General features: G+C 38.3%; 1 protein-coding gene across 5 annotated transcripts; it reads right to left on the minus strand.

The window, feature by feature from the left end:
• Nucleotides 1-235: 235 nt before the first annotated feature.
• MFSD1 (major facilitator superfamily domain containing 1) lies at nt 236-26,438 on the minus strand. 5 transcript variants are annotated; one of them, XM_010367776.2, is made up of 16 exons: nt 25,392-26,438; nt 23,335-23,387; nt 22,195-22,307; nt 20,585-20,627; nt 20,204-20,271; nt 18,407-18,515; nt 13,024-13,126; nt 10,007-10,105; nt 9,441-9,552; nt 8,137-8,193; nt 7,650-7,806; nt 6,268-6,365; nt 5,605-5,717; nt 3,794-3,841; nt 2,524-2,581; nt 236-972 (listed from the first exon to the last, which is right to left on the minus strand). In XM_010367776.2, exons 1-16 carry the CDS (start codon nt 25,699-25,701, stop codon nt 969-971), a joined length of 1,545 nt encoding a protein of 514 aa, XP_010366078.1. In that variant the 5' UTR covers nt 25,702-26,438; the 3' UTR covers nt 236-968. The 5 variants fall into 5 exon arrangements, with proteins under 5 accessions (XP_010366078.1, XP_030784112.1, XP_010366080.1 ...); XM_030928252.1 differs by lacking the exon at nt 25,392-26,438 and adding an exon at nt 25,096-25,308; XM_010367778.2 differs by lacking the exon at nt 22,195-22,307 and having other exon boundaries at nt 25,392-25,656.
• Between the last annotated feature and the right edge of the window lie 1,548 nt (nt 26,439-27,986).

Raw genomic sequence — 27,986 nt, forward strand, 5'->3', positions numbered from 1 at the left:
GTATTTAAAGTTTGTCAGAGAAGCTTCATACTCATATTTTATTTAATACAAAAAAACCACAAATGTTACTTAAAGTTCTACTCTGGAGAAAAAGCTACCCCCATAATCTTTCAATGACTGTAATTGGGCAAGTTCTCTTTATTCTAACTTGAGTTTTCTTCTAGGCAATCTTCTGCATGAATAAAAGTTAAAATCAGTGTTTTTGTATTTTTTAAAATCAAAAAAAGACATCAAGTACTCCGTGTGCAGTGTTTTAATTTATCCATGTACATAGGCAATTATCATAATTTGAAGGTCACTTTTTAGTTATTAGACTATAAGAAAAACTATACAGAAAGTTTATGCTATAAAATTACGTCCCTAATTACGTCGTGCTCAGTAACACAGAAATAAGAAATTGAAAAGGGTCATTGCTCTGCAATCCACATAACTACAGAGTAGAGCGCAAGCTACTGGTCATGATCAGAAAGAGACTTCATAAAAACATCTTCACATATTCCCTAGCATTATGCCCTACCACTAAAAGGAAGGCGTATGACAATGCCATTGTTTATTTTGTGTAACACAGTCCTTCTACTCCCCTCAAAAGTGTTTTTCCTGCTATAAGATAAAAACAAGGCTGTATCCCTAAGATATATACCTAATGAAGATTATCTCAACAGAAGCTCTGATGTTTTCCATTTTTCACTGTCCTTCCTGAAGTTCACCTGGATGTTCCACAGCAATTTTCTAACCCTTTCATTGTTGATTAGCCTACTAAAAGTAGAATTCTTCAGCAACACACAATACAAAAGACACAGGCTAAAACAGGCCTCACAAATACACTTTGAAATAGGTATATTTGGAAATAAATATAACTTTCCAGTCCACTATTTTTTCTAGTAACTAAACTGTAAATTTTTAAAAATGGAGGTTTTCAAACCAACGATGTGTTAAGCCCATTCTCATGACACATTCATTTAAACTTCTCATCTGCAAAACATAATGCAATAAATTATAAAAAGAGGAAGAAAAAAACATGAAACTCATCTGCCTTATAAAATGAAAACCAAGCATTACAAGACATGTAATACCATAGATACTAAGCTACACATTTTTTTCTGAATAATTTTTTAACTATTCTTGATTCTAAAAGTCACAAAAGATCAATGTAGAAAATCTGAAAAATATTCTGCTTTTAATTAATATTCTGAGGTTTCAATTAATATAAGGTTATTTCTAGCAGTATCTTCTCTATTATACATAAGTATTTGGGTTTAAAACAAGCATGTGACAGCATACTTTTTCTTGAATAAAATTAGGATATTATATTTGCATTTTTATCTTTTGTTTACTTAACATACAGCATGTTAAGCATCTATGACATTAAAAATCCTTCTAAAACATGATTTTAACAACATATTACATGGATGTGTCATGATATATTTAACCACTTTCCCTACTCTAAGACATTTATGTTGTTTCCAAACTTTTAACATAATATGACTATCATGAAGATATTCAAAACTCATACTTCTGATTATTTTAAGACATATTTGTTAAAAGTGAATTTAATATGGCCAAAACCACCCCATCTCAAAAAAAACAGACTATTCTACCAGATTTTAACCTAGTCAAAAGTCACAAAACTTACAATCACATGGTATACATATTCACAAATATTTAAAATCATAAAAACTTCAATGTCTAAAAATATTAGAAATAACAGGAAACAGAATCACTATTATGTTTCAGTATACACTTCTAGAAAAAGAAATAAGTTAACTTAAACACCACACTATATACTTAAATCTCTTCCAAATGAGTCAGAGAACACAGAACCACATATTGGTACCAGAAGAAGATGAAAAAATATCAACTACTTAAGAAAAAGAAAATATCTGAGAGAATGGAAGGGTAAGCCCAGTCCAGGACCTCAGGATGATGGACTTACCTCCAATAAATTACAAGTACTACAGATCAATCGATCAATCGATTGATCTCTCTCTGTCTTACAGAGAGCAACTTAAACCCAATTATTTTTTTCCTTCGTTTTAAGCCTTAATATCCACTTTTAAATTTTCTGAAGAAAACAAGAATGTTGTTATAATAGTTCCACACATAATAGCTCTCAAAATTCAAGAAAGACTAATCTCTTAGAAGTTCAAACCCCAGGCCAAGCGCGGTGGCTCACATCTGTAATCCCAGCACTTTGGGAGGCCGATGTAGGCAGATGGCTTGAGCTCAGGAGTTCTAGACCAGCCTGGGCAACATGGCAAAACCCCATCTCTACTAAAAAATACAAAAAATTAGCCAGACATGGTGGCACATACCTGCAGTCCCAGCTACTTGGGAGGCTGAGATGGGAGGATTGCCTGAGCCTAGGAAGTTGAGGCTTCAGTGAACTGTGATAATGCCACTACACTCCAGCCTGGACAACAGGCGTGATAATCAAAAAAAACTTCAAAACCCAAACCTTGAAATGAAATGCTTATATTTAAGATTTCAAAAATAAAGACAACTTTTCACCCTTTTAACACTTACTCAGTTTGGGAAAATTTTATTTCTTCCCTTTGTCTTGCAGAATAATTGAGGTTCCCACCTAAAATACAAATAAACAGAATCTTTTCCATGTATGTATTATAAGTAAATTTCAACCATACACACATACATGCAACCATTTGCATAGATACACTGTATTTTAAGTAACAGAAAAAGTTATCGACAATGAAAAAGAAATGGTTTATCTACTAGAACCTTCCCAAAGGGAAAAAATGAAATTCTTGTGTGATATAAATAATCACCCCTTAATTTAAGCATTTTTTTTTGAGTTTGGACTTATGTATTGCTTCAGGTGTTGTTAATAAGGACATTGTATTAATATTCAATAACAGTGAAAATTAAGAGAAATTAAAGGAAATAAACAGGTGTGGTGGCTCACGCCTGTAAATCCCAGGCTGAGGCAGGAGGATTGCTTGAGCTCAGGAGTTTGAAACCAAACCAGGGAACATAGAGGGACCCCATATCTACAAAAAATTTAAAAGTAACTGGGTGTGGTGGCACACACCTATAGTCCCAGCTATTTGGGAGGCAAAAGTGGGAGGATCACTTGAGCCTGGGAGGTTGAGGCTGCAGTGAGCTGTGATCGTACCACTGCACTCCAGCCTGGGTGACAGAGTGAGGCTCTGTCAAAAAAAAAGAAAGAAAAGAAAAAAAAATATTTTTTTAAAAAAAGGAAATGACCTAAAATTATTTACACAGCATGTATATTATAGTCTACTAAACATATAATACTCTTTAGGAGCAAGCAGTTAGAAAAATTACTAAGGACAGCATCAAAATCTTATAAAGAACAACAACAACAAAATGCACTAATACATACAGTATGAATTAGCAAAACAAAAAAAATCTGCAATTTCTAATTCTAAACCAAACATCTTGAACCTTAAAATGTAAATTATAGCTATAAATTTGCTTATTCCGATTTTTTTTAATGTAAGACAATAACACAGAGGGGCTTTAGGTTCCTTTTTAAATGTTATATTTCTTTATGTTAATATAAAAACATCTAAGATTTTATATTATAAGAAACTGATCTGGCTAGAAGATTAACAGAATGACAGCAATTTTAATAAATATGAAGGCCCAGAAAACATAATTATAAATTATATAATCAAATGTGTTTCCATTATTATGAACAGAAAGTCACTACTGCATGAACTAAAGCACTGGCCCCCAAAGAGGCAGACAACCCAGAGACCCCACAAGATGATCCACTGCAGTTTAAGAAGCAAATATCAGATCTTCTACTTACCCTGGGCACGATTCACCAAATAGAGTAAGACCACAGATAAAAGTGACACTAGGAGCGAAAAAACATGGGGCCCTTAAAATAAGTATTTCTTCTCAATGATTCCTATGTAATCAAAATCACAAAGTAAAGCTTAGACACAACCAAACCTTTATCAATTCCCATTACTTTATTTTCCAAAAGCACAAAAACCAAGTTACACACCATTTTCTCCAAGGGCTACTCAGCCCAGGAGTGGCAGGGCCAGAAACAAGGAAGTTGAGGACTCTACAAAAAAGGGAGCTGATCCAGCCACAGCCCAGCCCTGCCCCTCTTTCCTCTCCCTTTCTCAGTGCTGGTTCTTTCATGGACTTACCAAAAATTCCTGCCAGCCCCTGATTGTTTATCATTTTAGAGGAAGCCAAACAGTAGTCTTTTGGGGGCTTTCGGTCTGAAAATGCCAGGTCCATTTTACAAATTTTAAGTAACCAAACATTAAAATGTGATCATTAGACTCCCAGAAGCCCATAGCCAATCAAGACCTCAAAATTCAAGTTTTCCCTTGGCTTTTTCCCTTAATAAGTGAAGAACACTGTTTAATTTACTTTACAATAATAGGGCAGGCCTATTATTTTGGCTCATGCCTATAATCCCAAAGGCAGGAGGAGCACTTGAGGCCAGGAGTTCAAGTCCAGTCTGGGCAACGCAGTGAGACAGTATCTTCACAGAAAATTTAAAAATTAGCCAAGCATGGTGGTGCACACCTGTAGTCTTAGCTAGTATGGAGGCTGAGGTGGGAGGATCACTTGAACCCCGCAGTTCAAAGTTACAGTGAGCTGTGATTGCTCCACTGCATTCCAGTCTGGACCACAGAGACAAATCCTGTCTCTAAAAAAGTAATGATAATAAAATAAAATAACAGAAAAACATAATCAAATGGCACAGTGTTTGCTTTGAGACCCGAATACGTGTTGAACTGTGGACTGACATTTAACCGCATGCTGCAGCATCAAAAATAGACAAAAAACATTTTATGACCTAATGTTTGAAATTCTTATATGACCCACTTTTTTAAACATTTATTTTTAAAACTTGATGTCCTTGTTTCTAAAACAAGCACATTTATTTATGAGATAACAAAATGCACTCAAGGCAACTCATAAGCAATTATCTGCAAATACCACACTTCAGGTATGGATAGTCTTTACTCCCTGTAAATAAAAACAAAGTTTGATAAAATCATCACTGTGGTTTGTCATTTTAAGCACAATATTGAAGTATAAAAAGACATCTTGATGTGTTAAGGAGAATTTTCTTTTCAGATAAACACAATTTATATGTATCCTAAAGATTATCTATGGACAAACGCTAATTTATTTTTATATTTCTTTCAAGTTTCCTAATGCTTCATATTTCAAACCAATGAAATTATAGGTAAAAACCAAATTACGGAGTAAAAATAAAAGTCACTTACAACTGCCTAATGAATAACCATGAGCACTCACACCTAAATCACACCAATGTTTCCACATAGTCACACTAGGGATATACTCAGGACTCTTCAAATTGTTCCACTTTAAGTGGGAAAATGTTTTGTTTTTTTTTTAAACTGTAAATAGTTAAAAGAGAATATGAAACCAACTCTATCACTGCCTTTCAGGATAGGAATCTCCTGAAAAATGCCTGTGAATCTTCAGAGGGCTAGAAAGTCACCAGCTATGAAATTCTAACACACAGGCGAGAATTAGGCAAATCTGGGAGATACGCCTAAGTAAAAATAAGAACATTCTGTTATGTAGTAAAAGAAACAAAACGTTGTCACACAGAATACTCACAAGAAACACAGGCAATGAAGAACACTTCTAAAAACAAATACCCCCGAGAATCCAGTATCATACCAGCAATGATGGAAATGATGGCCAACCCAAGATTCTGAATGGACTGCATGCTACAATAGAAAAATATAAAGACACACTGCATTTTCAAAAGGCTTCACACATAGGCTAACACTTCACTATAAATATTAGTATCTGTAAACCATATACTGTTTGTGTTCAGAGATGTTTTCCACCAGGGATGACTTGATTAGATTTTGGATTGGTTTTTTTTCCACTACTAGACTGCTCAAAGGTAAGGGAGCTTGCCTCATTAAGTGCAATGTGGATTCAATACCTCTGTGCTGAATGAAAGAAGGGCCATGTGAATACCAACCACAGGTGCGGTTTCCCCCTTTTGCCTTTCTGTGCCAGGGACTGGACTCAGCTTCTCACTAAGAAGCCTCACATAAACAGGCAGGGAGATCGTAATGTCAGCAAGGACCTCTTCTGGGTTAGCTTACTCCAGCCCTCTTGCTGGAGGCTCTTTTGTGGCCACAACAGTATCTTAAATAGATTTACTGACTTTTCCAGTTATCTCTAGATTCAGATCTGGAGTTTTATATGACAATTAAATTGACACAGCAGAGAGAGACATACACGATCCACAATGTAAACACTTACAAGCCATATGCAGTTCCCAGCTGATGTTCAGGAACTACAAATGCCACCATTGGCCACAATGCACAGGCAAGCAATGAATAGGAGAGTCCCAGAAGACACTATAGAAAGCAACGCAGAAAAAAGTCATGGTCTTACATTAACCAAAAGGTGATTTTCTTTTAATACAGATTAGCAAAAGTGACAGAGTAGTTAACATATAAATACTCAAGCAAATTTTGTTGTGATTAAGCTAAAATTCATATTCAAAATATACAAAAAAGTCTCTCCCCTAAGAGTATCCCTCTAGTGACAAGATACACGCTGTCTTAACCACTTTCATTTGTCATCATATTATATGCATATATAACTGGCTGGGGCCCAAGATGCAGTCAAGGACCAAGTAAGAAAATAAAGGTAATTTTTAAAAAGTTTTTACCAATGTTTCAGGCAAGCTAATTTTCCAGTATTTATTAGGAGTTACAGATTAGGCAATCAAGGCAATATTATACCAACAGTCCATCATCCTGCCTCTGAGTCACCAATACCCAGTAATCACCAACAATGCTTGGTAAACCTCACCTTATGCTGATTATTTCTTCCATTAAAAAAGAAATATTGTGATTTAAACTTAAATAAGTATCATTTACACCTATCAGATTAGCAAAGATTAAAACAATGACAATGCCCAATACTAGAAAGAATACTAAAAAAGTCACATTTGTGTATTACTAAAGTTATAAATGGGTAGAAAGTTATTGGAGAAAGTTTCACAATCTCTACCAAGATGTTAAATATGCAAACCCCCTGCTGTAGCATCTCTACTTCTAGGAGTCTGTACTGTATCTGTTGAACACTTCTACAGAATTCCCACCCACTGCACACATATTTATGTTCCAGATATTCCTTTATTAACAGGTAGGAAACACAGCACTAGAGCCTCGGGTCTTAAAAATGACATTTTGAGGAACAATAACAAAAACTTGAATTCATTATCATTTTTAACCTACTAAGCAAGTCAAAGAAAAAGAAGAGTTACTGGTCCAACATATTTTTGGTTTTTTGCCATCTATGATGGAATGCCTTCTTTTAAGTCACTTATTTTAGAAAAACAAATGGGACTAATAAGCATTCTGGCTTTTATAAGGCTACTTTATTTCAAATTCTCTTTCAGCACTGAAGTTAACTGGTTAAATAAACCAAATGAAATTAAAAGACACTTTATATGTTAATAATTCATAATTATACTTTAAAAAATAATTATTTTGTAGGAATTGGCATCAAGTCGTCATTTCCCCACTATCATAGGCCTTGTCATCTGAATTTGCTGAGCATGCCTACTTAGATGAACATGACAGACTCCTTGCTGAAGCCCTGACCCCACCACGTGCTAACACAGACGTTACCATAGCAATCCAAGGATTCCACATCGTAAAGGCCAGCATCATGTGGGACACAAGAGTAGCTGCTACTGCGCAAAGAACCCAGATGATGTTCTTCCCTGTTTTATCCACCAGGAGCCCAAATACTGGAGACATGGGAGCTGATATGACATATACAACACTGCCCAGAGAACACATAAGACATTTCATGAAATGCAACACAGCCAAACATCAGTTTCAAGAAAGTCCTGAAAATATCAGGCAAAGCAAATCCTAACTTATTTAACATTCTTATAAAATGCTCATCAAAAATTATAAAAAGCAGTCCAAGACTTCTTTGGTTTTCCACTAATGTAAACATGGCCACTCAGGATTCAAGTCCCAATGTAGTCCCAGTTTCACACTTAAAAAATGTTAGGTCACATACATCTTTTTTGCTTCTTATAACATTTGGTTATAAAGACCCACACTTCACATGCAATAGGCACTTACAAAATTAATTTTAAAATACCTGTTAATTGCACTTGCTGCCTGGGAAGAAAATCCAAATTTCTCTGTAAAGAAAACTCTAAAATTAAAAAGACAGATAAATTAGCACATTAGAGAGAAATACTCTGTTTTCAAAAAATAAAGAGTTGAATAAAAGTAACTCAAGCTTAATTAGCTTTTTTCTTGATATTATTTTCCCACCTTATTTATATTCGCCTTCAGGCAATCTGCTAAACTTCAGTATTTACATTAATGTTTACTGACTAAATAAAATATGATGCTTGTTTTTTTCCTTCTCTGATATGCAGCAAGCAATACACACACATTTTCAGAAAATCAAATATACTACTGCTTAAAAGCAGTACTGAATGGATTCTTTGCTAAATAATAAATAGGGTTCTTGTCTCAAATTATTTAAAAGGACAGCCTGACCTTAAAGGGTACAAACCATACACCTGCACAAACATACTCACATTGCTCTGCTTAAGCAGATGCCAATGCAAAAGGAGAGAGTAGAAGATAAAGCAAAGAAGAATTTGCTTTGGACCCAGAATTTAAGTCTGGCAGAATTACAGCCCTAATAAATGGAGATGTTCCCAGTCACAGTACACCAATAAACAGTCTCCATTCTCAGTAAGAGCCTTTTAACCAAGGAATAAAGAGGGAATAAAAAAGAATACTAGTCTAAAATCAACTATTAAAACAAATCAATATTATAAATCAAAAATTATTAAGTATTGAAATGGTTTGGCTGTGTCCCCATCCAAAGCTCATCTTGAATTGTAATCCCCATAATCCCCAGGTGTCATGGAAGGGATCCTGTGGGAGGTAACTGAATCATGGTGGTAGTTCCCCCAAGCTGTTCTCATGATAGTGAGTTCTCACGAGACTTCATGATTTTATAAGCATCTGGCATTTCCCCTGCTGGCACTCATTCCTCTCTCCTGCCACCATGTGAAGAAGGACGTGTTTGCTTCCCTTTCCGCCATGGTTATAAGTTTCCTGAGGCCTGCCCAGCTCTATGGAACTGTGAGTCAATTAAACCTCTTTCCTTTATAAATTACCCAATCTCAGGCAGTTTTTTATTAGCAGCAGAACAGCAGAGTAATACAGGTATTTCTTCAAAAGAATAATAAAAGTATAAAACCAATACTAAACCTTAAGCTAAAAGAAAACGTATGTATATCCCAGGATCTAAAGTAATTCCTGTGAAAATATAAACTATAACCAGAGAAGCAAGATTTACTGCTTTAACAACTACATTTATGTGATTGAACTCTCATGATAATTTAGACAAGAAATAATGGAAACATAGAGAATACTCACTTCCCAAGTCCAATAAAAGGGAACACAGCAACATAATAGCAGACACAGATGATAAATATGAGCCACAGGGGTAAGGAGAAGTCCTTTACATCAGTTAATTTAATAACTTCACCTTAGAGAAGAAAGGGAAGACACTATCAGCATAATTTTGCATACCTAAGGAGCTTTCATCTATAGGCAAGATTATTTTTTAAAATCCTGTGGTTAATCTTTGCAATTCAGTTTAAAAAAAAAATTTTTTTTTCATTTCTGGGAAGACTTATAAAGACATAAGAAAAAGCAAAACCTAAGACTGGCATCTACCTTCCCTGCTCCCTTCCAAGAACAATAACCATTTTGCAAATACACAAAGTACAATCGAGAACGTAAATTCTGCCAAAAGATTTAAGGGGAAAAGAAAATATATCTAAAAATGTAGAAAAGTGGAAATCAATTTGGAAATAAAAAATAAAAATCATGTCTTAAACTCCACCTGGTTTTACAACACTTCATTAGGAACTTATTTCATTGCAAAATCTCACGAAGGCCATAATTCCCTGAAGTCCCGTTCTTTCATTTAGACTTACCTGTTTTTCCTTGTTCTTTGTGAAGGATTCTCTCTGCTCTCTGATCCAAGTAGGCAAGAGCCAAGGCACAGATTAGTGAAAGAATACACGTTATACCTCCTAAATTTAAAAAAAAAAAAAAAAAAACAGACTTTGAAAAGAGAACAAAACCAAACAGAAGGTTCCTAAAGGGAAGTATGTTACATAAACAGCAGAAAACAGCAACTGAAAGGGATGTCACATAAAGACATGAGAAAAATCCGCAATTACTAAATCAGGACAAAAGAGGAAGAATACATTTAAATACTCAGCAAACAGTAGTAGCTTTTACTGCATTATTTCACAGTCCAAAGGTAAAGATAAGAAGGAAAAGACTAGAAAAAACTAGTCTAGTCCTGTAATGCAGAATACAGACTGAAGAAAACTGATGAGCAGCGACTGAATTAGTCCTCATTTCTTCATTCAGTCTAAGCACCAATTGTCAATGGACACCAGGGAAAAAATGAAGAAGCCAAGTTAGGCTCTTTAACTATCTCTCTTTCTTCCGATGCTTTCCCAGAGTCCACGGCCTTCGCTCCTGCCCTCTGGCAGCCCAAGTGCCCCATCCTCCCAAAGCGCAGTACTCTCAAGCTCTTTCCTGTGAGATCAGCATTTCTCTCTAATACCAATCTCATATCACTATAGAAAATCAGGATAAAGAGTGAATAACGATGCACTTCTCAGGAAGAATTTCCAAAAGCAGCTTAATAAAATAAATGAATCTTTAATTGGCTGCCCTACTATACAGCCTGGTTGAAAATTCGCTGAAGTCAGCGTCAGCAGACATGAGCTCTAACGAGCTGAATCACCTTGGACATGGAACATAAGCTCTCTTGGATTCATTTCCCCAGTTTTAAATAAGAGGATTTGACTTGATGATGGCACAGGTCTTTTCTGGCTCTAAACGTCTTACTCTAAAATTCCCCATTGTGGAGGAAATTAGATGGAATACTAAGAAACATTTAAGAGTAAAAAGAAGGTTTTAAGTAAGGCAAAGGATTTGAGAGGAAGAGTTTGAAAGAATCTTTAAATATGCTTGCCTGTTTAGGATTACCACTCCACTGCCTTCTTTTTACCAGGCTATGTGGATCAAGGAATTATAAGGAATAAAACACAGAAAGACAAATACTATTCATATGTGGAATGAATATATATATATATATATATATATATATAATATTATATTATTCAAAAGAGAATAGGAGAGAGGAGGACAGGGAGAGATTAATCAAGGGGTACAAAGTTACAATTAGGAGGAGTAAATTCTGGTGTTCTATTGCACAGTAGGGTGACTATGGTTAACAGTAAGGGATTATACATTACAAAGCAGCTAGAAGAGAGGGTTTTGAGTGTAGTCACTACAAAAAAGTGATAGATGCATGAGGTGATGGATATGCTATATACTCCGATTTGATATACAATGTATCTGTGTATGGAAACATCAAATTATACCCATAAATATGTATAATTATGTGTCCATTTAAAAATCGGGGAAAAAGGGAATAAAAGATGTGCACATCTTGGGCACAGAACTTTCACCCTATCATCACACAGGTCTCTCTAGAGCCCTGCAAACAGCCAAATGCACACCATGGGGTTCAATTAGACAAACTGCCTGCCCAGAGAAAAAGCAAAAGTGGTAAACCTAGAAAGCCTCATGTCCTTCCCAGTGACCCACAGAGCAACTAGCACCACAGAGCCTTGGCCAAGAGAACTTAGGGACAGTAGTGACCTATACGGTCTTGTTGAAATAATTGTAATTTTACAGAAAAGAAAACTGAGACAGAGAAGGTTAACTTCCTTGTCCAAGATGACAGAACTAGTTAGAGCTAGCATTAGAGCCCAGGGTTCCTGACTCCCAACTTAGTAGTTTTTCAACCATATCGTATCACATCAGACTTCCAAAAAATCTAAGCTCTCCAGGCACACTGACTGAAAAGGTCAGTATTTGATTAAAAGAAAACAATTCTCCCCTGTGCTATGGACATTTTTTCGGTTTGGTTGGTTTTTTGCTTGTTTGTTTGTTTTTGTTTTTGTTTTTTTTGAGACAGAGTTTCGCTCTTGTTGCCCAGGCTGGAGTGCAATGGCGTGATCCCAGCTCACCTCAACCTCTGCCTTCTGCCTTCTGGGTTGAAGCAATTCTCCTGACTCAGCCTCTCGAGTAGCTGGGATTACAGGCATGCACCACCATGCCCGGCTAATTTTTGTATTTTTAGTAGAGACAGGATTTCTCCGTGCTCATCAAGCTGGTCTTGAACTCCCAACCTCAGGTGATCTGCCCACCTTGGCCTCCCAAAGTGCTGGGATTATAGGTGTGAGCCACCGCTGCTATAAACTTTTAATTAACATCTTACCTGAATAAATTCTCAGGTTGTTCTCAAAGAGTATTTTACATACATAATCTCTTCATATGTATGAGATGCAAATGACAATATTAAAGTAGGCAACAGGCCGGGAGTGGTGGCTCACACCTGTAATCCCAGCACTTTCAGAGGCCGAGGTGAGCGGATCCCCTGAGGTCAGGAGTTCAAGACCAGCCTGGCCAACATGGTGAAACTCTGTCTCCACTAAAAATACAAAAATTAGCCAGGCATGATGGCGGGAGCCTGTAATTCCAGCTACTCAGGAGGCTGAGGCAGGAGAATTGCTTGACTCCGGGAGGTGGAGGTTGCAGTGAGCTGAGATCGCGCCACTGCACTCTACCCTGAGCAAAAGAGTAAGACTGCTTCAAAAAAAAATAAAAATAAAATAAAGTAGACACAAGGAATAAGGCCATCCATTTTAAGAAATTTTAAATCCATTTTTAGAAAGTGGAAATTAATATACAAATGAGGTAAATGATAGCCTACTTCTAGTTGTGTCAAAGAGTTCATAAGAACCATGGAGATAACACTATAACCAAAGTAGACACAAATTCCAGTGTTCCTTCCTCCCTGCTACAATACTTCCTATGACAAGCTTTCAGGAGAAGGGAGATGTGGGACATGGGATTCACTCACCAATCATAAGTGTGATCCCAAGGGTTGTGTGACCAGCAGAACCTAACAAAGCTTCAATCTTAGAATACAGCCATCCCATGAGGTTCATGTTTACGGTACTTCCCTAAATGAAAAGGGAAAAAAATCAACAGTGTTTTCAATCATATATACCTCTGCTTTATTAAAAAAAAAAAAAAAAGGGATTTGAGGTGGCTCAGAAATAGGTATAATAGGATCCAAATTAAACAGGAGGTAATTTCCTTAAAAAACACTACAAGAAAAAATTGACAAACCAAGATAAAGCCACAGATAATTACCACAGGAAAAAAAAAGCCAATTTATTAGAAACTGCTAGTATAAAAAAAAACATAGTACATGTAGAACTTCCTACCAGCCAAAGCAAAAGTGAAACATGAGTTATAAAATCCAGCATATCTAAGACAAAAATATGTCAGTAACAGAAAAAGCCCAACTTTTCCTGGCACTGAAATCTGGGGAAAAACATCTTCCTCTGAATGTCCATAAAGAGGACAGTAAAAGTTATAATAGATGATTCTTCATTCATTGATTCGTTCACTGAGCAATTACTGAGCCCCTATTACATGCCAGTCACTGTTTCAGGTATTGGGAATATAATAAAGAATAAAGTGGCCGGCCACAGTGGCTCATGCCTGTAATCCCAGCATTTTGGGAGGCCAAGGCGGGTGGATCACAAGGTCAAGAGTTTAAGACTAGCCTGGCCAACATGGTGAAACCCTGTCTCTACTAAGAATACAAAAATTAGCCGGGCATGGTGGCGGGGCACCTGTAATCCCAGCTACTCAGGAGGCTGAGGCAGGAGAATTGCTTGAACCCAGGTGGCAGAGGTTGCAGTGAGTCAGTATCACACCACTGCACTCTAGCCTGGGCAACAGAGCAAGACTCCGTCTGAAAAAAAAAAGAAGAAGAAGAAAGCATAAAAATATCCAACTTATTTTGGTAAAAAAAAAAAAAAAAAAAAAAAAGTAAAATATCTAGTATATTAAATATTGGCAAGTACTTTTAAAAAATAAGAAAAAAATAAAGCTGGAAAGGCGAATATAAAATTGGGAGTGGAGGCCTCCCAACTGAAAGTGACTTTGGAGTGTAAACTTGCAGGAAACGAACTGTGGGGACACCTGAGGGAGGAGCACTCCAGGAAGAAGGAAGAGCCACTGCACAGGCCCCAAGAGGAGCTTGCCTGGAGAGTTCAAGGAATGGCAAGGAGAGCAGAGGCTGGAACAGTGCAAACAGAGAAGGGAGAGGATGAGATGAGTTCCCAGTGAGGAAATAGTGGGAAGGGGAGTTACAGGAGGACTTTCAGTTTTTATCCTGTGTGAGATGGGAAGCCACTGGGGTTTGAGTAGAGAAGTGGCATGATACTTTGACAGACTCATACTGGCAGACTCACCCTACATTCAGAACAGACCACAAGGCAAAAGCAAAGGCACCAGTTAGGGAGCTATAGCAATAATCCAGAACAGAGATGATTGGGCCTAGCCCTAGGTGGTCAGCAGTGGGCACAGTGGGAAGTGGTCAGAGCATAGATATATTTGCATATAAATTACCCTGAGTTTCTAGAAGGGAATCTCAGGGGCTTAGAGGCACTTTAGGGATTATGAGAGTGGTAGGGAGATCTTGAGGTGAAATGAGCCAGATCTCAGGTAGCCACCTCAGTTTCAGCCAATGCTGCTCAACTTTTATCTGATTTATGTATTTAGGGGTCCATGTAAGATGATTTTATGATCAAAACGGCCAAGAGCTATTCCATTATAGGGCTGCTGGGGGTGACATAGATTCCGTCTTTTTTGTGCTTCTCTTGTTCCCTGTGCAGCCTCCAGAATGACCACAGAGGTCCTGAGTTTACCTCTCCATGATTTTTCTATTGCCTGAGCTTTTGAGTTTGATTGCATTTAGACACCTGAACTATTAGTCTATACTATATCCCTTCAATGGACTTCTCATTTTTCTTAGTATTCATATCTTAGCTCGGGATTAGAGATCCAGCACCCTTCCAATTTTCCTTCACTATTGTTACTTGAAAACTCATTATTTCAAGAAACATTTATTGGGTACTTGCTAAGCCAGGTCATGTTATTTTATTTAATAGATATTTTAAATAGTTAATAGAGATTTTAAATAGTAATTTAATAGGTATTTTGGAATGAAAGGATCATTAACGCAACATCCTGTCTTGGAGGAATTTATATATATACATATATATACATATATACATACATATATACATATATACATACATATATACATATATACATACATATATACATATATACATATATACACATATATACATACATATACACACATATATACATATATACACACATATATACATATATACACACATATACATATATACACATATACATATATATACACATATATACATATATACACATATATACATATATATATATATACATATATATATATATTTGTCCTTTTTTGTTGTTTTTCTTTTTTTTTTTTTTTGGTGAGACGGAGTCTCGTTCTGTCGCCCAGGCTGGAGTGCAGCAGCGTGATCTCGGCTCACTGCAAGCTCTGCCTCCCGGGTTCATGCCATTCTCCTGCCTCAGCCTCCCGGTAGCTGGGACTGCAGGCGCCAGGTACCCGCCACCACGCCAGCTAATTTTTTTGTGTGTTTTTAGTAGAGACGGGGTTTCACAGTGTTAGCCAGGATAGTCTCAATCTCCTGACCTCGTGATCCGCCCGCCTCAGCCTCCCAAAGTGTTGGGATTACAGGCGTGAGCCACCGCGCCCAGCCAGGAATTTACATTTTTGATGGTATTAGAGAAAGCTTCCAGTAGGTCTCTGTTTACCTTGTTCTTCATTTGAGTAACACCATTAGCTAGTATTGTATAAGAAACAGCCATGTGAAATTTGCTACTGTATTTGCTATGAGAATATTGTCGAAGGCATGTACATTTCTCAGTCTTCAATAGTGTCTGCCCTATCAATAGCATTTCACGCAGTTGACATCCTCTCCACCTTGATTTCTTTTCTTGGGTTTTGGGATACCACAGCCTGTAGTCTCCCCCTTGCCTTTCCGCCCATCCCAGTGGAGCCCTTTTGTTGGCTCCATCTCGATCTCCTCAACCTGCAAATGTGGGAAGTGCCCCAGGGCTTGGTAACTGACATCATCTCTTTTCTTTCAACACCCACACTCTTGGTGATCTTACTTACCAAGTTTTGCAATTTTAAGTAGCATTTTCCTTGCTCTTGAACTTATATCACTTGTCCAGAATTTTCCCAAGTTCTACACCCATATATGCAACTGCCTACTCAACATTTCCACTTGGATGAATGGCAGGCACGTCTAACCTAACATGACCAAAACCCAGTTGCCTTTAACTGAAGATGTGAAAACTACAGCAGGAGCTGGTTTGGGGGATGGTGCGCAGAGTATCAAGCGCTAGGTTACAGGGCTTACAGTTGCTTAGGCAAAACTGTGCTGTCTTCCTGAGTGCCTCGGTTGTTTTCCCCCACACTCTACATATTTTCCATTAGCAATCCTATCAGCTCTATCATCAAAAGAATATACATACGTAGAGAAAGAGAGAAACTTAGAGCTCCTCAGAATGCAGCTTAATGAATTACAGCTAACTTAAAATGACACAGAAAAGAACCTGATGTTCTAGTAACCAGAATGAAGTCAGTTGAAAGTCTTGCTCAAATGATTTCACTTCCTTCTTTAAAAAGTTGTTGGACAACTAGATTCACAAACTGCCACAAACATATCTTGACTTGCACAAGACTCGTAGTGAAGCTTTGGGAATATCCTTACAGGTAAAATTTAGAAAACTTGGAAAACCACAAGATTTACCAAAAAACTACAAATTCAAATATTTAGCTGTTTCCTATCAAAGTGATAAAGTAATTTTTTAAAAGTAATTAATAGCCTGTACTATCAATGCTACAATAAAAGGGATCCTCTCATATCCCACAGATGGGGATGTAAATGTCTCTGAAATGATAATGTGGAAATATCTCTCAATAGTCCTCAGATGACCTAACAAATACTCTGACTTAATAATTCCATTCCTAGCCACTTAGCCTAAGGAGACTAAAAGAGATGCATAGAATTTTCACAGCGAGAGTGTTAGACTATAGCACTATTTATAATAGTGAAAAATCAGAAAGAACCTACATGTATAAAAATATAGAAATACTCATATATTATATTAAAATATTTTTATATTGAATTTCTTATTCCCTGAGACTATGTTGTATTTTCACGACACTTATTAAAAGTCAAAGAGTCTGCTCGCCTTGGCAGCACATATACTAAAAGTCAAAGCTTGAAAACTTGATGTTTAGTGGCAAAAATAAATTTTTTTAATACTCTATTCATGGGAATGAGGGAAAAAAAACCTAATGGGATTTGGGACTGCCAACACACCTTATAGTCTACATTAACAAAGACACAATGTTGTCTCTACAAAAAATACAAAAATTAGCTGGGCGGGGTGGTGCACATCTGTAGTCCCTGCTACTCTGTAGGCTGAGGTGGGAAAAATCACTTAAGCCTGGGAGGTCGAGGCTGCAATGAGCCGAGATAGCACCACTGCACTCTAGCTTGGGCAACAAAGTGAGACCCTGTCTCAATCAAACAAACAGACAAACAAAACCCATAATGTTGTTCCCCCTACATAGCCTCTAAGACCAAACCTGAAACACCATGATCATTTCTAGGTTCCAAATACAAACAGGAGTACTGGCTAACTGAGATAAGTTCAGAGAGGCATGAGCACCACAGTAAGGGAGCTGAGATCCATGTCATATGGCTCAGACAACCACAGGAAACGAGCACATACAACCAAGAACTTAAGAGCTATCTACAAATGAGCAAAGCACTGATGCACAGCAGAGGAAGTAAACTTTACCTACAGACAGCAAAAGTCAGAGCCATCAGTAAAAGCTACTTGTAAAAGGAGGTTTCATCGCTATGTGAGGTTATGCTTCATAAAGTTCATTGAAGCAGGTGGGCTGCTTCATCACAGAGCAAGCTTGCAATCCCTGGAAATATTGCAAACAGAACCTGGACAGCCATATGTGGAGAGGTTCTAGCAGGGATGCCAAAAATGGGTAAGAAATTAGACAACAAAACTTACAGGATCCCTCCCTATGCTCAGATTCTTTGAACTAATGAATGTACACAGCCACTTTAGACTGTTTGCTAGATGAAATAAGATTAGAAATGCTTTACTCAAGGTAAATGCCATGCTGTGTTCTAGAGAAATCCATAAAAGTTAATATCTAATTTACCATACACAAATCCATTTCATCCTGTGATTTTTAAGAGATAACTATAAGATTTAATCTTTTGCTTCCCATTTGGCTTCATCAGGCTTTTCATTAAACTTACAATTCTAGCCATGCTAAGTTGAAGTCCAAACACCAGGTTTAATTCTTTGCCTTTAAACCAGCTCACAGCATATGTATTCTGGGCAACTGCTAAGGACTCTCCACCAATCCTAAAAATAGAAGAAAAAAAAAAAAACACAGAAGTCACAACTTTAAAGAAATACTACAGTTAGCATGGCACTTCTCCTATCAAGAGATGGGGTCTCTGTCCCCTTCCCTTGAATCCAAGTGGGCTTGTGACTACTTCAACTAATAGAATATGGTGGTAGTGTGATCCCAAGGCTCAGTTATAAAAGGTGACATCATCTTTTCACTCTGACCCTCGCACTGGGAGCACTGAGCCACTACCCCCATGCTGTGAGACAGCAACCCACAAAGAGAGGCCACATGTAAGTGCCCCAGTCAGCAGTCCCAGTGTTTGAGGCATCCCAGTCCAGGTGCCAAACATGTGAGTCAATAAGCTTTCAGATGATCTCAGCTCCCACCCTCACATGAATCTTTCCAGCTGAGGCCCCAGACACTGGAGGCAAAGACAAGCTGTCCTTGCTACACTTTGTCTGAATTCCTGCCCACAAAGTCCGTGAGCATAATGAAATGGTAGTTTTATACTGCTAAGTGTTGGAGTCACATGATATACTGCAATAATAACCACGACAGGCAATAAAAGGAGCCATCTTGGTTACCACATTACCATCAATATTATATAAAATGCGGATGTGGGAAAAGTGGTCCGTGCTTTGTGAAAACATAAAAACTCACACTTTTCAGAACAATATGCAAAGCTCTCCATCAATCAATCCCCCCATTCAGTTTCCATATTCAACACTCTCCTACTTCCTGGGTTTTAATTTTCCTTAAGTAAGTTTCAATATTTACGATTCTCCTCCAAGCGCCTTCAGTGAGGAGCTTCCCTCCTCCATATCCTTACACCGAGGCCACCTCAGTATTAAGGACTAAGAAAGAGTCTTAAGACAACTAAGAAATAGTCTTATTTCTTGTGACTCTGTCCTAGCCCAAAAATATTTTCCCTCTCTTCTGCTAATCCAAATCCTGTACTTCTGTCAAGGCCTACTTCATCTGTAAGGCCATTTCTGACCACATTTGTGTTTCTGAATCCCTGTCATACCTTTACACACATTCTGCTTCCTTCTCTCTCACTTATGGTACTTCTTGCGGTATGTCATCTATGTCTACATGCTCCTGATACCTGTGCAAAGCTTGAATAAGTTATGCTTTTAAGACTGAGTCAGTTCTGTCATCTGGGTCCCTCAGGGCAGCAAGCCCAAGGCTGGTCTCAGAATAGGCTTACTGAACAGACAATGCAATTCAGGTAGAACAATTGGTCTATAAGAATTCACACAAAATAGTCAGCTTACACATTTTGTGATCATTCAAGCAAAGCTCTTGGACAGGGTTGAAAGGACCCTCACATCACTCGCTAAGAAAGAGTGAAATGTCCATCAGTCACCAACCTAGAAATCGATGGTCTATACTTTTCTAAATGTGTTTCAAATAATAGTCTTTAATACAACAGAACAGGCAAAATGTCTGGGAAAAATATCATTTCTAGAGAACTATTTAATACTCAAACCCCACACAGAGTTGATTAGGACCACTCAAAATTGTTGCATATTTTAAAGAAAAACTAAGACAACTAAGAAATATTCTTATGCATATGAAGCTAGGTTTCAAGGATTTGAAGTAATTCCCCAGAAGAGACAATGTTTTTTAAAGATCTTTCATAGATGAACACTAAAACAACAATACATTAGGATAAATTAAATTATGCATAACTTACCCAAATACAAATCTTCCAAATTCCATCAGCCAAAACACATTAAATATTCCACCCAGAGCAAAAACAACCTATAATGTAGAAGTTCATGTCAAATCAATGAAAAAGTAAATTCAAGGTATTAAAAAGAAGCAAAAGGAACGTGATAAATCTCAACTTCTACAATGGTTTTAATATTCCTCCTTAATAAATCTGTGAAGTTCAAATATTAATGTTCATTTATTTCAAGGCTTAAAATAGACTATGGATTATACCACATGGGCATTTATGGGTTCTGCTTAATTAAGCTAGGCATTAATTAAACACATCTTTGCCAACTGAATTAATTAGATAAGAATTTATAAGTCACTGTCAATCATCAATGAATGTTTTGACCTTCCTTACCTGTCCAATGCAAACAAAGCAGCTAAAAATGATTGTGCCCCATCTGTTTGGGAAAGAAAGAATGACAATGAGAATGAAAATGACAATGAGAAAGAGAAAGAGAAAAAAAATCTTAATTTCTGTTTACATTAGTATTCGTAATCACAAAGTCCTTTAGTAGTAATTCATTTTGGTTCTCTTTGCCCCCTCTGCATTTCCTCCAAAGAAAGAAAAATAAAGGGCTCATCTCCCTCTGAAGCCAGCAACTCTCAGGCTAAATGCGAATCTACAGAAGTCTAGACTTCTAAGGGGATTCCAGAGGCTTCAGCAATGGCATATATTAGTTTAAATCATTATCATCGCTTAAATAAAGCTAATCAACTAATCTTCAAGAAGTTCCCAGGGTCAAAACTATTTAAAAATGTAAATTCTTTATAAAATTTCCATTAAGAGTTTAGGATTGATTCAAGGAATTTTACAGTAAGTAATTTTAAGTGGTTATAATTCTTGACAACTAAAACCGATATGTAAAAGGACAAATATCAACCACGTTATACAAGTCTAACATCCCACAATCTGGACATCTAATTAATGTTGCCCTAGAATAATAAAAGGCCAGTATTAGAAGAGTCCTTAAAGGCCATCAGGGTAAACCATACCTCTTAAACTTAACTCTCTCTCAAGATGCTTGTGAAATGGCCATGCCATGTTCTCCTGAATGTTCTCTAGCACTGGAAAACTCACTATGGTCCCAAGACCATTTTTGTCATCTCCTGCCAATCTGACCAAGCAAACTCCTCACATTAAAAGGAGTCTGTTCCCCAGAAGCTTCAAGCTAATTCTCTCTCGAGACCAAACAAAATAAATTAAATTCTTCCTTCATATTCTAACTCTTCAAAAATTTGAAAGGTTAGTCCCCAGGTGTAAACTCTTAAAGTTTCTTTAATCTTTATCCACCAGACACGGTTTGAAGACCTTTCATCATCTTGGTCTCTGCCTTCTGAAAATATTCCCAGTCTATATTCCTCTTCAGTTTCACTAACAACATACACACAATAATAAGGATGAACAGTGGCAAAGCTTACAGTGTTATTCCTTCCTCAGCATCTAATAGAAGTGGTCACAGAATGTTTTATACCCCAAGGAAAGCAGAAATAGAAAACCTCACTGGGGCTGGAAGAAGCACACACAACCTATGTGCCAGACACTGTACATCCATCTCTCACTTAATCCTCATAACCACCTTGCGAGGCAGGAATCATCTATATTTTAGCAATGAGAGAGCCGAAGCTCAGGAAGCTGCAAACAGCTCAGAACAGCCAGGAAGATGACCAAGTGGCAACGATGGGATTCAGAACCTGGTTTATCTGATTCCCCAGGGTGAGTATAATTTTCCTATAGATAACTGACAGTTACCTTATACCATCAGCATTTTCTAGTCCTGACCTTAACTGAAATACCAAGTTTCAAAAACCAATTCCAGAGATACAAAAATTGTTTTTTAAAAACTCATGCAAATTATCATAGTCAATACAGAACTTTATTCAGTTCTTTCTAGAAATACCTTAATCTAGCTCTGTATTTTTCTAACAATCAGGCAAGATTTACCCATAGTTTCTTTACAAGCTTACCGTATTCCAAATACTCGGTCTATCAAAAAGCCACCAAAGAAACACAAAACTACATTGGGCCAAGAATACCAGGCATACAGCAGCATGAATTTTGTGGTATTCACTTGCATATCCTATATGAAAAGAAAATAAAACCATTTTTTCCCAAACAGTTAAGTTTAGCAACTAACAAATCAAAATATGACAATCTAAAGTGGAAAGCAGTTACATTCTCCTTTCTGTAAAGGGCAAGTTTTTTTTTTAACCATTTGTAAGTCTCACTAACTTCCTTGAGAATCTCATGAAAGCTATGGCCCCTGACCCAGAAAAACAGTCACACCTGGGAACCCTGGGAACTTCTTGAGTTCACATGCCATTTCAGGGGCTTCCTGGATTCCAGGATCAGACCCACTGCTACAGGGGCCACTTCTATGTCTTCTATATACTACCTGCATTGGGACTCCACCCACATATACAAGGATAATCTCAGCCTATCCCTACCTACCCTACCCTCTCTATCCCCTCAAGCATGCTCCTCCTACTTCCTTTCTCTTTCATTCTAGAATGAAAAGGGCCAACCTATGCATTTTCCCTGTGCAAAGGTTAAAAAGAACCTACAAAGAAAAGAGACTATCTAAATACCCAAAAAACTGTAAATATCAAGTACGTTTTTACAATACAAAACTAGACTAAAAATCCTGACATGGACAATCCTCTGCAATCAGTATCCACATTTAAAAAACAAAATAACAACTAAAACCTATTTAAGAAGGCAAAAAGCTATCTTACCAAACCATTTGTCATTCAGTTGACTAAGCACTGGGAGAGTGAAATGCAAACAAAAACCTGCTCGTATTTTTGACAATACTGTGGAAATACTACATAATTATTTATCTAAGGTCTGAAACAATTTCAAGTCACATATGTGCTATAAATGAATTATTTGTGGTAACTCATTTCAACTGAGTTTCAACAGACATCTATCTGAATAAATGGGCTGGATAAAGTTCAACCCCTTGCAACCTGTGGATCTGGTGACTACAGATGTCAAAATAGATTCAGTGGACACTTCAGATTAGGCCACTTGAGGGTTGCTAATGCCTCCACCGCTACACTTGCTCTAAAGAAAACAAAAGAAACAAAGGTGAAAAATCAACTTACTCGTTTAACTTGAGTCTGAAGGGCAGCAGGATTATCATAGCAAAAATAGCTGCCTAGAAAAGAGCAAATACTTTATAAGTAATAATACTTTCCATATAAAAGTTTCAAGTTGCAGTTACTACTGAAATTACAATTTTAAATGGTGATACTATGGGTTGACACTACAGAAATATTTCTGAACCACTTCCTTATCCACCAGTCTTTTCTAAGTTACATCAAATAACTTCCATAAATTAGTAGTGTTCATACACAGCAAATATTGGGAACCTGAATTAAAAAGTCAACAATCAACAATTAAATGTTTTTCTATTTTACTTTCATCATGCTTCACACATACTATTTTACTAACATCTTCATGAAGCATCTATATTTTATTTCCTTATTTACAAACACACGTACACTAAAAACTTTACAAACAACCTCATCAGTTTCCTAATAATGTGAGCTTAAGGACAAAGGAATGGAGTGTAACCATTCTTACAAAATCAATATTTGAAACAAGTTCTCTAATTCTACAAACTACCCCAAATCAAATAATTTAGTGAATACAGGGCCAGGAATGAAAAAAAAAAAAAAATGAAACTGAAAATTCTAAAGGATTAAATTAAATAATGTCTTTGGGGGAATTGGAAAGAGAGAAGTAGGAAGAGATCTGATCATGCACTCAGATTTCTTTTAAAGATAAAATAATTGAGATTCCTTGGTAGGCTACAAGATAACGTTTTCTCCATAGCTCCGCTAACTCTACAAGAACACGAGGCTATTGGTTCTAATGACAATAAAAAATTGTCATTAGAAAGGTATGAATCTGGCTTCTGAAATCTAGACAGATAACGAGAATTTACCAAAAACTGCTTGAGTAGGGACAATTTTTTTAAATGTTTTATTGTTGTTCTTTCTTGTTGTTGTCGTTTCTAAACCCTGCTTTAGTCGCTTTTAAGGATTCAATGTACTGCTTTAAAGCTAATGGATGGGCATCATCTTTTAAAAACAGGTGAGATGGGGGAAAAAGGAGTTGCAAGGAAACCAAAGCCCAAAGCATCCTTCATGTCTACTTATATGTTCAGCAGTAGCATAGTTATCCACCACAACGTTCTTAAACCTGCTGATTACACGGGCTCCAGCTAGCCTCCTGAAAAACACATTCATACCAAATTAATATTCGAATATTTGCTTAATAAATTAAAAACCGTAACATAGGAAGGAAAATTTTTTTCTAATTATCAAGAAACTGTTTTCAGAGACATCATCAGATTTCATAAGTGAAACCAACCACTGTCAAGACTACCACACGTCCAGTCCAATATGATTGCTTCACAGTGGCAGAGTGGAAGATTAAGAGAATAATATCCACTCACTGACGCTATCAGAAAGACACACTCATACATTTTCTCAAAGAGGGTTAAAAATATATAAAAGACTGCCGACGAAATCATTTATGGTTTTTAAACGCTGGACAACATTGTAAGACTCTGTGTCTAAAAATAATAATAATAATAATTAATAATAAAGCCGGGTGTGGTGGCGCCCGGTCTGCAGTCCCAGCTACTCGGGAGGCTGAGGCGGGAGGATTGCTTGAGCCCAGGAGGTGGAGGCTGCAGTAAGCCACGTTCACAGCACTGCACTCCGGGCTGGGTGACAGAGCAAGCCTCTGTCTCACCTAAAACCAAACAAACAAAAGTCGTTTAGGATCAGTTAAAGCTTTCTGAATTTCCTCTGATCACGTGTGCCAAGAGAGGAACCTTGAAAATCTGGAGTTACCTTCATATCTATGGCCTCAGGGGCGAGTCGCTAGCCCCTGGGACTTACTGAAGAGCAAAGGAGCGCGACAAAACTTGCCCAGCTCAGTCCCTCGACCTCCACGTTCCGGACGCAGAGTAACTAGCAACATCCACAGGTGTGGCTGGAATCGCAAAGGGGAAAATGAGGAGGCCCAGGCGCTTAAGGCAGAAGCTGCGCTGAGGCCCCGTGGCACCAGTGACCACGATGACGATCTACCTCGAAGAGAAAGTCGGGAACTCCTTAAAGATCAGCCCCAACCCACCCGGCCGGCTCACCGAAGCCAAGGAAGCACATCAGTAACAGCACCAAAAGCCGGTGCGCCAGGCGACTCGGGTCGCAGAGGGCCGGCAGGGCCCCGGGGGCGGCGGGGGCACCCCTGTCGGCCTTGTCAGGGCCGCCGGCCAGGAGCGCCCGCGCTTCCTCATCCTCTTCCTCCATTGCGCTCGCAGGAGACGGAGAGAAGAAAGCGCTGACAACCCCAATCCCCCGCAGGAAGCAGCGCCCGCAGAGCACTACCGAGACGGCGGTCACATGACTCCGGGCGTTCACGTGACGTCCCGGCAGGTCACGCAGGGCCACGCCCATGTGAGCGGCCGCGAGCGCTGGGAGCCCGGACCCAGAGAGCGATGAGAAGGCATGGTGCGGTTCACTTTCTCTGGGTGATTGTGTTGGTGTGGCTGAGGCCCTGGAGGTGCCCACTTCCAGCTTTCCACCAATTACTGCACTGTCTTTTCGCTTCCTGCCCCGCTGACGCGTACACCTATTTCAGACTAAGCGCAGCTCCGCGGGGAGAAAGTGCGGGCCTCCTTCTCGGCTCCACACCAGACTCCGGAGTGGTTCGACCTGCGTTGGGGTCCCCAAGACGCGCGCTGCCCTTCTCCCAGCACTGCCCTTCCCAGCGTCTTTGACCACTCTTAATACCCACAAACTTGGTTGGACAACTTCTGATGTGTCCAGCCATGTGTCACGTACTGGGAATACAAAATGGAATGAGGCAAGCTCTCTGACCTCAAAGATTTCAGAGTTCAGTTGGAGAAATCGACAGAATCTAGTACTTTTAAAACTCAACATGATGAATGAATGTGGTGAGAACAGCGGCAGAAAATGGCACTGAATTCCACAGAAATATCTGGAAAGGGCATTTGAAAAGGAGAAAAGGTGCACAGTTTAACCAGCTTTCGGGGCAAGGGAGTGAGGGGCGCTGAAGCTCCTTGAAGTTGAAACCCAGGCTAGAATGAGTAAGAATGAGCCAGTCAGGGTGCTTGTTTGAGTGGGTTGGTGGCAGGGGGGCAGTTACCAGGGATAATAAAGACAAAAGCATGAAACAGAACTGGTTGTGTGCGTGTTTGTATTGAACGAGAGAGAAGGAACTCAAGAGTAGAAACACTAAACCTGTTTCAAGAAGAGCCATGCAAGGATTTCGACCACAGCAGCACGACTGCAAGCTTTGTGTTTAAAAAACATTCAGTCTGCCAGCACAGCACCATCGTCGCTTTCTGGGGGCACTCAGGCTTTACTAACAGAATTTTGAGGGCGTCAAAGCTAGAGGCTGAAAACTGAGGAATATTAGGAAGATGCTGCAGTCGTAACGATTAGAGATGGTAAGGGCCTGCTGGCAATAAAAAGCAGGAATGGCACAGAAGAAACAATCGGTAATTATTTAGGAGGTAAAATGGGAATAACTGTAAATAATAGTCTATGCGATCTGAAAGAGAGGAAGGACTTGAGAGTGTCTCCCAGATTTCTAGCTTGGGCCCCCTGTAGAGATCAAAATTTAGGGAGAGAAGGAGGTAGGAGTGTCAAGGATCAGGTGCTGCCTTTGAGATGTCTATACATATCTCCATTTTCACCATCTATTCTCTCTTCAACTCCAGTGGAGGAGCTCCCAGTCTAATAAAACTGTCTTGCCGAGATGAGTAATAACTCCATCTTTCCAAATACATTAGTCACTTCTCTGTCATCTTACTCAGCTTCTATCAATTGATGCAGGGGACAGCCCCTCCTTTTTAGCCTCCTTGACACCATGCTTGCCTTGTGTTCCTCCTACTTTGCTGGCCTATCTCATTTGCTGTCTCATTTGTCAGCTCCTCCTCTTCTATTCAAAATCTAGATGTTCAATGATGCAAGACCCATTCCTGCACTCTCCTCCACTCATCCATTCCTGTAGCTTTAAATACCCTCCCTCTGCTGTCCAGTAGGTAACCACAAGTGGCTGTTGATCATTTGTAATGTGGATAGTTGGAAATGAGATATGCAATACGTATAAAATACACACCAGATTTCAAAGACTTGTATGAAAAATAGAATAACCTCGTAATTTGAATACTGATTACATGTTTAAATAATATTTTGCAGACATTGGGTTAAAAATGTATATATTAAAACTGGCCGGGCGCAGTGGCTCACGCCTGTAATCCCAGCACTTTGGGAAGCCGAGGTGGGTGGATCACCTGAGGACAAGAGATCGAGACCATCCTGGCCAACATAGTGAAACCCCGTCTCTAGTAAAAATACAAAATTTAGCTGGGCGTGGTGGCACGCGCCTGTAGTCCCAGCTGCTGGGGAGGTTGAGGCAGGAGAATCGCTTGAACCTGGGAGGCAGAGGTTGCAGTGAGCTGAGATTGCACCAGTGCACTCCAGCATGGCAACAGAGGGAGACTCCATCTCAAAAAAATACATATATATGTATATATATATGTGTGTGTATATATATATATAAAATTTTGCTTTAGTTTATATATATATGTATATATGTAAACTAATTCCACCCATTTTTACTTTTTATATGACTGTTAGAAAATGTAAAATTACCTATGTGGCTTACATTGTATTTCTGTTTATCAGTGTGGATTTATATGCTGTTGCCTCTA

This window comes from Rhinopithecus roxellana, chromosome 1 (genome assembly GCF_007565055.1).
Source record: "Rhinopithecus roxellana isolate Shanxi Qingling chromosome 1, ASM756505v1, whole genome shotgun sequence".
NCBI lineage: Eukaryota > Metazoa > Chordata > Mammalia > Primates > Cercopithecidae > Rhinopithecus > Rhinopithecus roxellana.